General features: G+C 42.8%; 1 protein-coding gene and 1 non-coding gene across 2 annotated transcripts in view; both read left to right on the forward strand.

Moving 5' to 3' along the window:
* The window catches only part of LOC142436896 (ninein-like protein), a gene marked incomplete at its 3' end in the record, with an annotated part of 87,753 nt that overhangs the window by 18,290 nt on the left and 51,028 nt on the right, over positions 1-18,435 (forward strand). Inside the window, exons 4-8 of the mRNA XM_075540251.1 lie at positions 2,148-2,320; positions 3,099-3,251; positions 12,457-12,624; positions 14,463-14,599; positions 16,099-16,186. Of these exons, the coding sequence (XP_075396366.1) occupies positions 2,148-2,320; positions 3,099-3,251; positions 12,457-12,624; positions 14,463-14,599; positions 16,099-16,186 (719 nt within the window). The remainder of the gene's footprint in view (positions 1-2,147; positions 2,321-3,098; positions 3,252-12,456; positions 12,625-14,462; positions 14,600-16,098; positions 16,187-18,435) is intronic.
* On the forward strand, positions 10,247-10,378 carry LOC142436899 (small nucleolar RNA SNORA84). Its single transcript, XR_012782171.1, has one exon. It is a non-coding gene; the product is annotated as a small nucleolar RNA SNORA84 (small nucleolar RNA).

Here is an 18,435-nt window from a genome sequence, read left to right on the forward strand (position 1 = left end):
ACACACACACACACCCTAGGGTGAGGAACAACAGAAATTAGTGAAGGGAGACAGCAGACAGTGTAAGATATGAAAATAGCAATAATTTATCATTTGTCAAGGGTTTATGAGGATAGGAGGGTGGAAGAGGGAGGGGGAAAAAAAGGAGGATCTGATACCGAGGGCTCAAGTAGAAAGAAACTGTTTTGAAAAGGATGAAGACAACATATGTGCTAAAATGTGCTTGAACTAATGGTTGTATGGATTGTTGCAAGAGTTGTAAAAGCCCCCAATAGAATGATAAATAAATTTTAGATTTGAAGGATTAAAGCCATAGTCTTTTGGGACATCTCATTCATTCAGTATAATTTAGTTTATGAAGTTATGTTCTACTTTTTAGTTTGTTGAATTTTTTCTGGAGTTTCAAAAGCTTATGACTGGTCACCTAAGGTACAACTTAGAGTTCTACTTAAAGTGAACCAAAGAGTAAGATGGAAACTAAAGACCCGAAGAAGAATCCAATCCAAAAATCACATCCACATTTACCTGAGACCAGAAGAACTAGATGGCTACCATTACCTAATTAGTACCATTGTAGATGGCTCCTGATAATAAAACCATAAATTCCTATTATATAAAAACAATAAAAGATAGATCTGATCTGGAAGACTTAACATTATTGATATGAAATAATCTTTAAACCTTGAACCAAAACTCACCCTGAAGTCTCTTTATAGCTAAATAACACATTAGCCCCCAAACTAATAAATACCACCCATAAGTACTGTGTCTTTTTAAAGAGATCACCCATATGTGACCCTGATAGACATTGAAGCCAGATTTAAATGAGGATGTGGAACAAGGGATACCATTGCTGATGTCAGTGGATCTTGGCTGAAAGCAGAGTACACCAGAGGTTGCTTGTGTTTTATTCAGTAGGCTAAACTATCTCATGTGTGAATCATAACAGTTTGGATAGCCATGAGAAGAATGGGAATTCTAGACCACTTCATTGTGCTCATGTAAAACTTGTGCATGGACCATGAGACAGTTGTGGGTACAAACAAGGGTATCCTACTCAGTTTAAAATCAGGAAAGGTGTGCATCAGGGCTGTGTCCTCTCACCACACTTCTTCACTCTGTGTGCTGAGCACATCATCAGAAAAGCTGCATTTCATGAAGAAGAATGGCAATGATTAGAAAAACATAATAACAATTTGTGATGTGCAGATGACATGATCTTACTTGATGAAAATCAGGAGGACTTGAAGTAATTTCTGATGAAGATCGAGGATTAAAGCCTTTAGTATAGATTACATCCCAATATAAAATAGATCAAAATCCCCACAACTGGACCAATAGGTAACTTGATAAATCGAGTAGAGATTGAAGTTATCAAGGATTTCGCCTTGCTTGGATCTGCAATCAGTGCTCATGAAAGCAGCAGTCAGGAGATTAAATGATGCGATACATTAGATAAATATGCACAAGATCTCTTTAAACTGTTAAAAAGTAAGGATGTTACTTTGAGGACTAATGTGTGCCTGACCCAAGCCATGATACCATTTTGACTGTATCATTTCAGTTCCCTCATGAACCTTTTCACTTCCCTTGCGTACACATGGAAATTGGATATTGAATAAGGAAGACTGAAGAATAATTTATGCATTTGAGCTATGGTGCTAGCAAAGGATATTGAAAGTACCACAAACTACAAAAAACAAATCTGTCTTGGAAGAAGTAGAGCAGGGAAGCTCATTAGAGGCAAGGATGCCAAGACTTCATCTTCTTTCCCTGTGCATGTTATCACGAGAGACCAGTAACTATGAAAAGAGGAAGCCCTCGGAAAGATGAATTGACACAGTGGCTGCAACAAGGGCCTTGAACATATGAACAATTGTGAGCATGGCACAGGGCCAGGCAGTGTTTCGTTGTGTTGTACTTAGGGTCACTATGAGTTGGAAATGACTCAGTAGCACTGAACAACAACTAAAATAAGTTTAGAGTCTTTCTACCTAATATATATATGTCCATCATGTCCTGTCATGTATCTATCCATCCCTCTATCCAGTTGTTCCTCCTTAATTTAGAAAACCTTACTGGTGTTGGTACACTTCTCCTAAATTCTTCAAGTGGTACCACGTTTAACTATCTTCCCTTTATTTCAGGCCAACTTCAAGTCTGGAGCCCTCTGGAGCTCAGCAGCCCCTCCTTTCATACCCCTGAGATCCAAGCCCAGATAATCTGGGAAGAGCTTGGCGTTGGCAGCAGTGGTTTCCTCAGTATGCAAGACCTGACTCTGGTCTGTCAAACCATTGGGCTACAAGACCTTGAGAAAGAGGTGAGAGAAAGCCTGAGACTGACCTGTCTCAACCACTTTTCTTTGAAATGTTTGGTCTGAAAACTCTCACCCTCTTTTAGACTATGATTCAGACATATCAATTTCTCATTAAAACTCTTGACTGGCTTCAAAACTCCTGTCAAAGAATATATCTCAGACCCCCCCCCCATTGTGATAAACTCTCACCACTGTAGGGCAGTTGTGCCAGGCACTCTTAGACACAGTCACTCAAGATCACCGTTCCCTGCCTGCCAGGCTGATTGTACTACGGCCAAGTAAGGCCTCTTTAGAACCTGTCTGTAGTCTCATCAGATGGGAATAGAGGTGGAGTGTTATATTGCAGTCCTCACTCTTCATTAAAGCGCTCTTGGCCTAGCTGCTGTTATCCTGTGACCCACTGGAGCCAGGCTGGTTTTTGTGGGTACATCTTCCACCAACATACTGCAAGTTCCCAGCCACAGCAGATAGGAAATAAGTTATTTATGGAGTTCAGGCAGTTTGAATGACTCAGCTACTGATTATGGAACTAAAACAGACATGGTAGTATAGATTTCCCTTGAGACTGATAAGGAAAAATATTTTGGAAATACAGCCAGTTGGGACCTAGACAATTTTGAATGTGGATGAAGATGAGCAAGCTGCCCTTGTTGAATGCTTGATCCAAAAGTTTGGAGAAGCAGGAGGCCCAATGGTGACATCTGGGTTGAGCTGCCTGTTTGTGGAACCTCTGCATCAAGCAAAACATGTGTTCTGATCCAGGTGTATGACTTTTGTTTAGGAAATGGAAGATTTGTTTAACAAATTGGATCAAGATGGAGATGGCAGAGTAAGTCTTGAGGAATTCCAGCTTAGCCTGTTCAGTCATAGACCCAATTCACTTCCGAAATCTTCTACTCCCATCGAACTGAGTGATCCTTGGACTCATTACCAGGTAAAATAGGACAAATAAATTATGAACCACATTAAGTATTATCTTTCTGATGACTGCAACCATAACCGTCAGCATCTTTCACAAACCTGTCCTCTCTGAGTCACCTGACTGTTGTCCAGGGGTTCAAGAGGGATAAGTAACAGAGATATGTGTTTGAGATTCTGGGGTCACACAGACCTCCATAACTGTATGTCCCTGGATGGCATGCTCATTTCTGAGCCTCATGCTCCTCATCTATAAAATGGGGCAATTGTGATGCCTGCCTCCCAGGTGTTGTTCTATAAGACCAAGTAGTGTCTGACATGACAGCTTCAGCCATTCTTAATTGTGGGATAGAGAACATTTCAGTAGGGAAATCCCTTTTCCCTCATACCATGATGCAGCAGGAGAGCAATGTCAAAGAGCATTCTGCAACATCTCCCTCGGGCAGCCCTTTTGATTTAGGTCCTGAGTCTGGATTCCTCCCTCCTATCCCTGGGTTTTATGTCTTGCAGAAGTACCAGGTCTCCGTGCAGCTTTAAACAGAACAGATTTAGGCAGTTTCCTTAAATCATAGCATTGCTCAGTGACTGCTGGGTTAGCACTTTCCGAACAGAAGAAATTCCTTCTCCCACCACAGAGCAGACTGCTCTAAGGAATTCTTGCTTTCTGCACAAGGATGTGGCTGACTCCCATGTTGTGTGGGAGGCAGAGTAAAACCAGTGTGATATTCTTCACCACTGAGTAGGTACTTCTGAGAGCATAAGTTTTTCATTCTAAAATCAACAAGAATGCAGGAAGAAGATATTCAAGAGCATTAAGGAGAGATTTCAGGCCATATAAGGTTAAAAAAAAATCAGAGTATGGCCCTTATATGTCACTGATTGGGTTAATTGGCAGATATGACTTCCTTGAAGCAGAAGCAGCCCCATGTTCCCTTTGTATTCATCTGAAGTATAGACTAATGTGGACACTGAACTAGGGATGGATGTGCGCATAGTTGGCATTAAAGAATCAAGATAGTGGCTATAGAGCCGTACCGCTTCTTGTGCCATGCACACCTTCCTGAACAGATGCTCTCTGGCCAGAGGTGTGAGTTTGTAAGGAGGAATCTTGGGGAAATGACCTAGGCAGGCAGGTATGTCTTCCAGGAGACACCCACATCAAGTGAAGTGTGATCCCTGTTTGTGGATTAAGATTTGAACATGGAAATGGGTTTCTCTTCTTTGTCAAGGATTTTCTCCAGGGTAAGTTGCACTGAGGCTAAGAACTAGGGAAGATACAGAAACAAGGGTAACTCATGTCCAAATGTGGAGACCTAGGTGTTGCTGGAAGCTAGTGTAGGATAAGGATCTCAAAGTGGCACCCCTGAGCCTGCAAGGGCAGGATCCCTAAGAGTTCTGTAACCTCGAATACCACTGAAGTATGGGTCCTATGGTAGTTACACAATCTGGTGTCAACTTGTGGAGGGGTAGAGTCTAGCCTATCAATCAGGTCATAGCTTGATGACCTCATTTGGACCCACCACGAAGATAAATAGCTCACTGGAGGCCAGATAGACACAGTCTCTGCATCGTCTTCCTTCGGACAAGTCACATGGAGCTAGGCTGATGAAAGCCAGAGCCTTAGAGCTGGAGGAGCCACGTGGAGACCCACACCAGCACTGAGATGCTTAGACTGCCACTGGATCCACAAGATATTTTACTCTCTGATCTTCCTGCATTCAGTATCATTGCATATGTTTTGTGAGTTTGAAGAGGACTTTATAGATTGATGTCAGACATATGTGCTAATATCAGACTTACGGACTTGATTTGAACTAGGGTGGGATGTTTTTGTGATATTCAACTGCTCTTGTATATAGAGCTCTTTCTACACACAGATGGGTGTCTATGAATTTGTCTCTCTAGTCTACTCAGACTAACACATTATGGTCCCTTGGGAGTGGAGTACTAGATAAAAGAATCATAAAGATGGAGAGTGGATGTTTGTTTGATCTCTGCTTCATGATAGTGCTTCTTTGGCTAGCCAGAAGTCAGATATGGCCATGCAGTTTACTGGATAGTTTTCTGGAAAGAACATGGGAAGTTAAAGTTTGGATTCTTTTCATTGGTTGTAGTCTTTGGTTATTCTTGTGTGAAATGGTGAAAATGTGATTAATGTATATTTTGAGCTCAGGGGACAAAATCACCCCTTGAATTTCTCAGAGTTGCTTAGTGAAAATGGCTGACAGAAGGTCAAAATGGCTGAGAGAAAGCTGGCTGGAGGGGCAGGGAGCACTTCAGGCAAGACGGCAACTGAGTAACACATAGCAGAGGGACTCTGCAGAAATTAGCGCAGGAGAGTCACTAAGGGGGATGTTGTGCACTGCCTGGTTGCAGGAGGAGCGTCATAAAGATAAACAGGCAAATATCCACTCGGTTTTGAGGAGCTGGGGGCTTTGTCTTACCACAGTGAAGGCTGGCTAAGGTCTAACCTTAGCCCCACCACTGTCTCAGCCAGAGACGGGATCATCTGGAGCTGGCACAAAGGCTTTATCTTAACACAGCCACACTTCAACTCCGAATTGTGGAAGGGTTTAAACCCCTCCAGCCCCAGGGTCAGGGATGGGGTTAAGCTATATTGTTACTTTTGTTTCTCACTCTTCCTTCTTTCCCACTACAGTTTCAACAGGCTCTTCTTTTTTTTCCTCTCTCTTTCTCTTCCTTTTAATCTCACACACCACTGCCAACCTCCAGGCATCTCCTCTTATCCTAGGGCTTTTACTCAACAAAGAGGCTAGAGATCTTAATATTACAATTAGACAATTTGACCTGATAGATGTGCACAAAGCTATTCACCCAAATACAAAAGAATTTACATTCTTTTCAAGCCCACATGACACATATTCAAAGATAGAGGTGCTGGGGCATTAGATGAATCTGCATAAGTTTAAGCACATTGATATATGTACCTCTCTCTCTGACCACTGTGCCATAAGACTGGAAAACCAACAAAAGGAAGATGAAGAAAACAAGGACAAACAATTGGAAGATGATAACTCTCTTGCAAAAGGAGTGTGTGCTGGCCCAGATCAGAGATGAAATTAGGGAATTTCTGGAAATCAACAAGAATGAGCACATGATGTACCAAAACTTATGGGACACAGCAAAGGCAGTTATCAGAGGAAGTCTCATAGCAATACATGAACACATGAAAGAGGAAGAGAGACTTATGATTGATATGCTGGCACAAAATTTACAGCAACTAAAGCTGAGTCAACAGGACAAACCTATTAATAGATTAAGAAAATAAATAATAAAAATCATGGCTGAGATTCAGAAGAGGGAAAATAAGAAAACTATGGTAAAATTAGTGCTGCTAAAAGTTGTTTCTTTGAACAGATAAATAATTGACAGGTTTTTCTTTTCTAATTTGTCATTTGTTTTTTTGTTGTTGTTTTCTTTTGTTGCTTTGTTTTGGTCCGTCATGTTTTTGGTGCATATTATTATCTCTGTAGGTCTATCTAGATAAGATAGGCAGGATAAACCATCTGGAAGACAAAACGGGACTGACAGTATTGCAGGGACATGGGTGAGGGACAGGTGGGGGAAAGGACATGTGTGTTAAAAGCCCAGGGACAAGTGAACAACAAGTGATCCAAAAATGATAGCAACGAATATGTAGGAGGCCTGGTAGGGCTTGATCAAGGGCAATGTAACCAAGAGGAATTACTGAAACCCAAATGAAGACTCAACATGATATTGGGACAAGAGGGAAGGCAGAAATGATCACAATGATCTGCATATAACCCCCTACCTGGGGGACGTACAATAGACATGTGGGGGATGGGAGACATTGAACAGTGTAAGATATGAGAAAATAATAATAATTTATAAATAATACTTTATAAATTATCGTGAAGGCAGGAGTGTGGGGGAGGAAGGGAGAAAATGCTTAGCTGATACCAAGGGTTCAAGTAGAAAGAAAATATCTTGAGAATGATGATGATGGCAAAAAATGTACAAATGTGCCCGACACAATGGATGTATGAATGGATTGTGATAAGAGTTGTATGAGCCCCAATGAAATTATTTTAAAAAATAAAAATAAATAATGAACCCTGGCTCTGGCTTGATGCTGTCAGAGGCCTAATGCCGTATTTTCTATCAATAGAAGCGTTTAGATAATGAGTAAGATAACTAAATAAGCATCGAATTTGACTGTTTTACGAATAGAGCTTAGGATCTGATGCTACTCTGTTTATACTGATTTTTTTCTGTTTATTATTATTGATATATGATTGATAGAAATGATTATTGGGAAATTTGAAAATAGAGAGCTTGTAAGCCCACTTGTTTCTCGTCATTAAAACTGGATTGTTAGATGGGTTTAGGACACACCCGCAAAGAAGGCTTTGAAAAAATAAGCTCTGAAAAGAAAAGTGTCTTCAGTGTTGAGGACATTTAAGGGTGAAGAGACTTGCCAAGGGCTGTTGACAGATTGACAGGGGGAAAAAAGGGAACTCTTTGGATATTTAAATTTTGAACTCGTGGTTTTGTCAGAAGCTGGGAAAAAATCTGGAACCATGAAGAAAACTACTCTCTGGGGCTGAATATTACAGGGAGCCTGTGGGCAGGCTGAACTGCTTGCTAGGCGACCACCCAGATCCACTTGTTGAGTGGAAGTGGGCGAAATGCAGCAATAAAGAGACAGATTGAGTCTGGCCACTGACACTCATGGACCTTGTTTCAGGAACGTGAAGAGAAAACGAGGGTGGGTTGACTGGTCTGAAATTCATGATCTAGCGCAAGGGGGCTAGGCTTGTTGAAAATTTGTGACAGTGCCCATGGTCTAGAAGCGAGGTGACCAATGGGCACCATGTGGACGCTGAGTGAAGCAGCCCACATTGAGTTGACCAGAATCCGACCAGATGAAGAGATGTTTGAGCCTGTGAAGTAGAGATATTGCTGCAGACTTCATGGATAGCCTGTTCTGATTTGACTTTACTATGGATGGGGAGTTCACAAGGTTCTAACTGGGATGAAGGTTCCTCAGAACACGGCTGATGTAAGTGGGCAGTATAGAAATTTTATACCTAAAATGGAGATGATAAAGGCATGAAGTGGTTGGCTACAAACTTTCATAGGTGCTGGAATATGTACATAGGATTATAGGTTTAAGTGTGTGTTCCTTAACTGCGATGCTTAGGCATAGAATATTGTTTTGTCACTTATATAATATGTTTAAATGAGGATGGCACATACTGAATGGTACACTTATTAGTTTTATCTTGTTAGTTACAGATATGATTTTATTATTTTTTTGTTAAGAGTTATGTATGGGTAAAAAGTTGTGTAAAAGTGTCAACTTGACAAAGGTTGGTCTGTGGTAGTTACATATTCTGGTGTCAACTTGTTGAGGGGTGTTGTCTAGCATGTCAATCAGGTCACAGCTTGATAACCTCATTTAGGCGTGCCACTGAGATAAATAGCTTACTGGAGGCCAGATAGATACAGAGGCCAGATAGATACAGATAGGTGCTTCATCCTCCTCCGGACAAGCCACATGAAGCTAGACTGATGGCAGATAGAGCCATGGAGCCACATGGAGACTCATGCCAGCCCTGAGATGTTTATAATGCCACTGGATCCACAAGACTTTCCATCCACTGGCCTGTGATCTTCCTGCATTTGGCATATTGCATGTGTTTCGTGAGTCTGAGGAGGATTTTATAGATTGGGATTGGACATATGTGCTAATATTGGATTTATGGACTTAATCTGGACTTGGGGTGAAATTTTTTCTCAATATTCAATTGCTCTTGTGTATAAAGCTTTCTCTTAACACCTATGAGTGTCTATGAATTTGTTTTTCTAATCTACCCAGACTAACAGGTCTTTCAGCACAGCAACTTGACCCATTATCCTGCTGTCATAGCCATCTACTCTTCCTGTCACGTGTATTTCTACATACAGCACACACTTGTACACATATCCACACAGTTTGGACCCATCCACTGTATACATGTACACCCACTATATATACACACCTGATACATGTAGTCAATGCTACATGTATACACCCAAACTATAGATGCGTCTGTCATACACACACACACACACACACACACACACACTTAACTATACACACACACTATATATGCACATGATACAAGGTGGTACCCTCCCAGAACTGGAATTGTGCTGGGCAGAGTAGACCTTTCCTAATATGACTTTTTCTCCCTCTTTGAGAGCTCCGAGTTGCAGCGCCACCTGAGAAGGTTCTCTCTGGTCACAGTGAATTTTTTGTAAAAGCGGTTTCACTGGAACCTTGTTTTTCATGATGGCGAATTTAAGAGAACAGCATGCAGCTATGAAACTTTGTTTCCTCCTCAGGAAAAATGCCAAAGCAACTGTTGTGATGTTGAATACAGTTTAGAAAGACAGTGCTATGGGAAAAACTCTAAGTGTATGAGTAGTTTTCTCATTTCAAAAGAGGTGAAATGTTGATTGATGGCAAACCTCATTCTGGACGTCCATCATCTTATCGAACAGATAAAAATGTCGATTTGTAGTGCATTTGGAATTCGTTCCACCAGGTTAGACTGTTAGTCAAGCTTTCTATTAGAGGATCTGAAAAGATTTCATAACAGTGTGCGGCAAAAACAGGCCTGATTTATGGCAGACAGGGGACTGGTTTTGCCACCATGATAATGCACCTGCTCACACAGCCATCTCAGTGTGCCAGGTTCTGGCAAAAAGCAGAATGTCTCTCTTTCCCCATGCACCTTACTCACCTGACCTTGCATTGTGTGACTTTTTTTTGTTTCCTCAAAGAAGAGGGACATGGAAGGATAACTATTTGAGGACATAGAAGAGTGAAGAAAAACACTAGGGAGGTGCTGTCAGCCATCCAAACAGATGAGTTTGAAAAATGTTTCCAAGAATTAAATTGCAGATTTTACAAATGTATCAAGTGTAATTGAGAGTACTTTGTAGGTGACAAGTTTGTTTTGTAAAAGAATTTAAATGCATGCCCCATGGTTGCTGGGCACTGTTGGGCAGGTACAGCTTTCCAGCGATGGCAATGGGCCAGAGCGATCCTGGGATGCATGCATGGGGCTGTTCCTTTTCAGCAGCCTCCATAGCCCGGTCACTGGTACATGGAAAAAAATTAAATACATAGCTTTGAAAAAAATTCCAGGGTATTTTTGGGGGGGTACCACCTACTATATGCACACAAATTGTAAGGCACACAAACTCATGCCCACCACACACACTGCTAGTGTACGTAAACATCATAAACACAGTGCCTACACATCCCTTCACTATACATTCTGTATGCATTCATGCACAGTATATTCATATACATGCACTCTCTACACACCCATACTAAATTCACTGCAGAGATATGAGTGTATACACAGTATATAATACCTTTGGGGCATAGAATGTCAAACTGAGGAGTGGGCGGATTCAGTCTTTCGTTTGTGGAGCACAAAGTCCTACCCCTCTCTTGATACCTCTCACCTGAGAATTGCCCATTTGCACTGTCATTTTAGGGCAGAAACTGGAAGGAGGCCAGGGTGGTAGAGTCTTCTGTATTATTTCAAAGTAGAGTGTGCCATATCTTGTGTGTGTCTCCACAGTTTGGCTATAGAGTGTGATGTTTGACCATGTCATGTGGTATACCTGTTAGATAGATAGATAGATAGATAGATAGATAGATAGATAGATAGATAGATAGATAGATAGATAGATAACCTACTTACTAACAGGTATACTAGCTCTGTACTGATGTCATATATATATATATATGACAGCAGGAGAATCAGGTGGACATGGTATAGGGGAAACCCATTCTGAGCCTCATATTTTCTAGAGTAAGTGGCTAGAGGGTTCATAGCAGTTCCAGATGCATTTGAGTATCTGGGACTCTCCATTGATAGCCATGGTGCCCTCTTCCACCTGCAAACAGAGTAAAATACCTGCTCTAGAGTGTTGTCCAGTTGGCACGCAGAGCACCCAGCGTAGCTTAGTAAGCTCGGTAAACAAGCTCCTTCATTAGAGAATTGGTGACTCAGTGAGTACAGGCAGAGGAGGTTTCTGCTCCCTTGAGCCTGACTCAGGAAGTGTACTGCTGGGAGAAGATGAAGGATGAAGGGTGGAGAGTATAGCTAGGACAAGCCTGGTGGTCATCAGAGAAGGGACCGGAAAGAGTCCAGGATGAGCCAGAAAGAGCAAGAGGAGCATGATTTAAGCTGTGGGGCTGGACTTGAAAGGGCTAAAAAATAGCTAGGTATCCTTCTATCTGGAGGCCAGCGAGCCGGTGTGTCAGAAAAGAGGAGTTAAGGGTGATTGAGCAAGGTATTGAGGGTCCCAGATCCAGATCCCAGCCAGCAAGGCAGTGAGGAGAGGGTAGCTGAAGAGCCATGAGCCGGTTGGAGCAAGGTGGTTTTTACTCTGAGGGAGGCAGGAGCGCTGGATGCCTGGAGCAGAAATGTGATGACCTGAAGGCGTGGAGAACACTCATTCTTACTCCCAGGGATTCCTGACAACACATATTTACTGGAAAGGGCTCTGAGGTAGAAAAAATTTAAGGGAAATATTTCTTGCCCTTGTGGATTCATAGAATATCTGAACGTAGCAGGTCAGCTTTCCGCTTGAGAGACTTTACCATCATCGTAAGACTCCCCTAGCTTGCTTAGCTGAAAGCTGCTTGCTTCTGTATTCCCAGTAATGTGCAGTTTCACACACAGGGAAGCCCACTCTGCTTTTGGAGCCTCTTAGGAATTTCTCCATGATGGCAAGCCCCTCTTTAGGCTCTTCCTTTGTGAGGCCCTGTGTACCTTGTTCGTCATGCCAGAGAGATGCGGATAGTTCACGGGCTGCACTTACACACCCAACTCACACTCATCCTCACTGCCATTGACTCAGTGTGGACTCATAGCGACCATACAGGACACAGTAGGCCTGCCCTGGCAGTTTGCAAGCCTGTAGCTCTCTGTGGGAGTAGAAAGCCCTGTCTGCTGCCTTCTGGCTCCAGAGCAGTCATGGCTGCTTTGATGAATCACGTCGCTGTGCCCAGCCCTCTCACCTTTGCTAGAAAGTGAAGAGAGCGATAACTGGTGAGGTTGTTCTTGCTAGGCAGCGTGCAGGTTTGTGCAGTGGGGGACACGAGAAACAAGAGATTGGGCTAAACAGACGTGCGTGCTCACAGCACTTTCTTGGTCCCTGGTGTACAGGCCACAGAGGAGAGCAGCTGCCACACGACCACTTCGTCCCTCGTGTCCATCTGCTCAGACCGGCACCTCTTCTCCGGCATCGATGACGGCACTGGGTTTGCATGCCCTGAGCAGGTGGTGGCTCTGTGGGCCCAGGAGGGCATTCAAAATGGCAAGGAGATTTTGCAGGTTTGGAAATGGATGGCCACAGCTGCTCCGCTGAGAATGGGCTGAGGGTGGGGTGGGAGCCCGAGAGGGTTACTGTGCTTGGCCTCTGCTCTCTGGCTTCCTTACTCCTGCTGCAACAGAGAATCCCAGACAGGGAAATTCTCGGGAAACTTTTCTTTTTGGCTATTAATATATAAAAATTTTAATTTTGAAAGAGCATAAATAAAATACAGAGAAAACAACAGTGATAAAAACACTCTGAAGGTAGGTTTTCATGTATTAGATACTTCCCCCTTTGCCATGCTAACCTTTCAGGCTTGTTGCTTGGACAAGGCAGCACTCCGACGGGCGTTGGAACAAGCACACTTTTGTGGTGGCATCAGAGTCAGAGAAGGTGCATGTGTATAGTCAGCACTGACCACTACATAAGGGCATGCATTCTGCCAAGTCCTTTGATCAAAAAAGACCTAGGTGGGAACTGTGCCACTTGGCTCCACAGGCCAGCCTCGCATTCCTGGAAGCCATGGGGGTTTCCTGCCCATGCTCCTCCATTTCTTCTGCAACTGGCCCAGGAGACTAGCCTGGTGTAGCTCTTGCTCTTGGACTTAGTGTCACACTGTGCAGTAGTCAATTTAAAATAAATATAGCAAAGATTCATTTTTAAACATTCATTGTTTCATTCTGTATATGTGGGTGGTAAGATGCACATAACATCTCTTTTTAAGTTTATTTTTCAAAATTCTGAGAGAGAAGGAAGATTTCATTTTCTGTAATACTTTTGACCATGGCTCATGTCCTCTGATACATAATTTTTCTACCAATACAAATCATCAGTGTGTGTGTGTGTGTGTAGATAGATAAATAGATAGATAGATAGATATTATGGAGATATGAAATATGTGTCAGGATTCTTTACATATATTACGTTAGGAGTCTCTCCCAGAATTCTTTTAGCTTGAAATGGTAAAAACTCAACTCCAAGTGGCATAAGAAAAAAGGAGAATGTAAAATAAAATCATAATTTATAAATTATTAAGGGTTCATGAGGAAGGGGGCAATGGGGAGGGAAGGGGAGGGAAAAAAGGAAAATGAGCTGATTCCAGGAACCCAAGCGGAAGGCGAATTTTGAGAATGACGAGGGCAACGAATGTATAAGGGTGCTTTACTCAATTGATGTATGTATGGATTGTGATAAGAGTTGTATGAGCCAAATAAAATGATTTTTTTTAAAGATAGAATGTTAGTGGCTTACAGTGGTGGGCAGTTGGCAGAGTTAATTTAGCCACTGCTCTCTGTAAGTGCCTGTATCAGTACCCTTTCATCTCTAACTGCTTCCAAATTTTCCTTTGCTATCAAGTTAATTTCAACTCATCATGATGCTAGGGGGCAGAATGGACTTACCCCTTTGGGTTTCCAAGAATTTAAATCTTTATGGGAATAGATAGCCTCTACTTTATTCCTCAGGGAAATGGGGTGGTTCAAACTGTTGACCTTGAAGTTAACATCTTATTGCATTACCCACCACACCACCAGAGCTCCTTCCAGTGCCCTTAGCCTTGGGCAAAGTCTCCTCTCTATAGCTCCATACAGCCTTTATAATTATTGGGTTTAGGTGGGGGGAAGGGCCCCTCTCTTGCTATTAATCCCCATGAAGTACTATGCATGGAGTCATATTCTTCCTCATGTGTCCCTGGCTCAGGCACAGTGGGATCTCCTATTGACAGCCTAGGAGTTGGAGTGGGGGCGGCCCCAAGAGGAAAAGTCTCAGGCAAATGGGAGAGCCAAGGAAAATGGAGTCTGGAGTCAAATTGTTGAGAGACTTAAACTCATCTTGAATGTCCCTTGGGATTTATTTCTAGAGCCTCGAATTCAGTGTGGATGAGAAGGTGAACCTTCTGGATCTGGCCTGGGCTATCGACAACAAGCTCCTGATGGTCACTGGTGTCATTCAGCAAGCGGCCCTGGCCTCCTACCACCAGGAGCTGAGCTACCTCCAGTAAGAGGCTAGGAGAGGTTGTTTCAAGGCTAGGGGTGTGGTTTGTTCTCAGGGGTCCGGGACTGGCAAGGGTCTGGGCTGCTGCCTTGCCTGCCCCCACCACCCTCTATAGGCAACTTGTGATGGGACAAGGAAAAGGGTCTCTGGTGTAGGGAGAGACGCTTTGCCTCTTCCTAATAGGGCCTAATGAGCAAGGGGCCGCCTACGGTTATTCTTGTCACAGGTCTTGCATACTTGGTGAGAGGCTTAGAAAGCCAGATCTCAAAATCCTAACCTAATCCCCTTAATAATATCCCAAGCAGCTGAATCCAACTTAAAACTTATGTGACTGACATTTTTCTTGCTATTATGGAGGTGCAAATGTTCTCCAGACCAGCCCACGGGGCCCCCAGGCTTAAGCCAATTGACTGAAAGCGCACAAAAAAAAATTGCTTCTTAGACCTTTTCACTGAGCACAACGTGGCAGTTGGCACCGTGTTCCATTACAACAGAGCTCTGCTTTCACTCAACGGGTTATTCATGTTGTTCTGCTAAATAGATTCACAGGGACAAAAGTTGATAGTATTTTATAGAAAGATAACTTTTCCAACAGTTTTGTTGGCATATAAATCATGTATCATACAATTCAGTGGTTTAGACATATTTTAAAAGAATTGTGTAGGCGTCACCACAATGAGTTTTAGAATATTTTCTTCATTCTGGTACCCGTTATTATTAACTCCCCATAGCCCCCAGTCTCCCCTGCCACAACCGGAAGGAGCTATTAATCTAATTGCTGTTTCTATAGATCACCTATCCCGGATTTCATATACAGAAAATCCTACAAAACAAAATAAACACCAAAAAACCTCAATTCATCTTTATGCTATTCTAACGCCAACCATCCCTAACCTTCCCATAACACTCTTCTTAGCTAGATTCGGTCATTTATTTCAGTGACCACATACAATTCACAGACAATATTCACAATTATCGAGTTAATCAGGGAAATGTTAATGATACAGGTCTTTTGTCTACAATACCATGCTGATAACCACCTCTTTCTCTGGTCCCAGGCCTCTCAGTTGCATAGTCCCTTGGCTTCTGCTTTGTTCCATGGGCCAGGAAGCCTACCACTCTGCCTCGTGGTCTCAGTGTTGCTCCTTGCTCTGTCTCATGTGCTCAGTGCCAGGGCTTCTGCTGCCTCCACGACTTACGGCATGGATCTCACATGTGCCCCACTGATGGCTCTTATTTCTTGATGGACACAGGATTCTCTCTCTCTGCTACTGAGATGCCGTGCAAGGGCATCACTGTCCGACCCATCTATGAGTGTTTCACATACCCGATTTGCCTAGTCCCACCCAATTATTTGATGAGTGTTACAAAGATATGGATAGAAGAGCCCTTTGGATCATTTCACTTCACCCCGGGCTACCTTTTGGCTCTTCTAGACATTGCTCCTTTAATACATGAAGAATTGCCTCCTGCCCACTGACATCTAGGATTTGTTTTCACAGTCGTGGTGACCCTGTTAACAGTCACTCGTACTTCAGTCATATCATCAAACCAGCATCTTCTCCTCGCCTCCTTTTACCTGAGCCCATGGTGAAAAGAGGACACTCTTCAATGGGGACTTTCCCTTGACTTGTTCTTTTTCTTTTCTTTTTCATATTGATACTAATACACCCACAAAAACTGGTAAACCAGCTACTTCATTACCACTCCCTATTTTAGATATCCCATTGCTAAATTGTCAATCCCTAACAACCAGTCCTCTGAGGAGACAAGCAAATTTTTGATCAGAAGAATCTTTATTTATGATTTAAACTTTGAGCATCTGTTTCCATAAATATAATCCAATCCAGGGAAAGCCATCAAATTAGAGCAATGTATGCCAGATCATAGTGTCAACATTTATCTTATCATTCATTTGGGTTCTGGTCAACTCAGCCCTAGAATCCAAGGTAGATCAAATAGGTACCAGTATCAAGCTTGGGAGTTCACACACACCTCCCTGTACTTTAGATTAACTGGCCAATTCATATATTCTCATCAACCCTAACTCCCCATGGCCTAGGTCCTGATCATCAGCTTTATAATTCACAACTCATGAAATCTCCCAATGTCTTCCCCTCTTCACTCACATTTTCAAACTTCAGACCAGCCAGCCCCTCTCTCTCATCTCTAGCTTCTGGGGCCAGATCAGCAGGTGCCAATAGAACATGCCAAAATGCAGGCTGTGTCATCAGTGCGGCAGTTCCACCACTTCCACCCAAGTGGACCCAAGTGTCAGCACAGTGAGCATACTAGGCTGCCGCCAGCTCCCTTAACTTCAGTCTGTCAGGAGCCATTCTCTGAGAGGAACACACTTCTCCCTGCTAAGATGACTCTAAAGGCAGGCAGCTCAAAATTCAAAAGGCCAAACCGATTTTTCTCCTACTCATTCTTTCAGTTGTTCTGGGTGGATCTGCATGTCTTTGCAAATAAGTGCAAAAGTACTGGTAGCAAAGGTTCTGGGTGAGGCTTCCATCCACACTGGTGAGAGCTTTCACTGCTCTCTCCAAACCAAACCAAACCAAACTCACTGCAGTTAAGTCAATTCTGACTCCCATTCAGCCTATAGGGCAGGGGGTAGAGCTGCCCTTGTGGGTTTCTAAGATTGTAACTCTTTACAGGAATAGAAAGCCACATCTTTCTCCCATGAAGTGTCTTGTGGTTTGAACTGCTGAACTTGCAGTTAGAAGCCCAGTGCGTAACTACTACACCAACAGGCCTCCAATACTCTACTTGGACTTAAAACAAAAACCCATTTCTTCAGGGAAAATTCCTAACTCCCCTTTTAACAAATCCAATAAGAATAGGCTGAATGTGAACATACAAGCTCTCTGTAATCATAAAACTGAGTATTTGTTTCTATCGCACATGATACCTATTTATAACACTAGTCAGGAGAAACCTCTATCCAACAGTCAGCTAAACACATAAACCCAAATACATCATCCTTTTAAAAACACTCAGTTCAATGTTCTTTTCTCCACCCAGATTATCCCATTCGTATGTCTACGGACTTGGGCCTCTGTTAGGGTACATCCAGGAAACCCTGGCCTTCTTATTAACTGTTTTGTTTAACCAGCCTGGTATTTCCTTCAGGCCACTCCAGAGCACTTTCACGCCCTTGACATCTCTTACATTTCTTTCAAGCACTGCCATTGTTTTAGGTAGGTACCATCATGTAGGTTTCGACCTTATGCATCTATGCCAGGTTCTGCAATATCCTCACAGTTTTTCCCGTTGAGCCTCCTGTTGCAGCCATGGTACCAATCGATCGCATCGAGAGCCTTCCTCTTTTTCACTGTCCCTTTGCTTTATCAGACATAATGTCTTCCCCAGGGGCTGGTCTTTCCTGACATGTCCAAAGTGTGCCCATCTTAGACTCTTAAGGTGCACTATAGCTGTATTTCTTCCAAGACAGATCATTTTGTCCTTTCAGCAGTCCATAGTAAGAATAACCAAAGGAATAATCTAAGAATCAAAATTTTCACTTCCCTTACCCTGACCTTTCTTTTGTAAAACCCCATGCTTTCATGAGCCTGGAGCCATTGCAGTTAATTCCACTCTTGACACCAACTGATGAAATGCCGTACGTCTGACCTCCTAGCTACACGAAGGGGGAGATTCCAATGCCACACCAGCCCAAGCTAATTGCCACAAGGCAGAATGCCTTGACCCTCTATCCTTTTTTTACCCTTATCTGATACCAACATCCCTCAGTTGGCACGCTACCTCTCTGTTGGGTTCAATAATGTATTGCAACGTCTTCAAAAAAACTTACAGGCAATGTTCATGGTTATAGA

The sequence above is a fragment of the Tenrec ecaudatus genome, unplaced genomic scaffold, assembly GCF_050624435.1.
Source record: "Tenrec ecaudatus isolate mTenEca1 unplaced genomic scaffold, mTenEca1.hap1 Scaffold_774, whole genome shotgun sequence".
Lineage (NCBI taxonomy): Eukaryota > Metazoa > Chordata > Mammalia > Afrosoricida > Tenrecidae > Tenrec > Tenrec ecaudatus.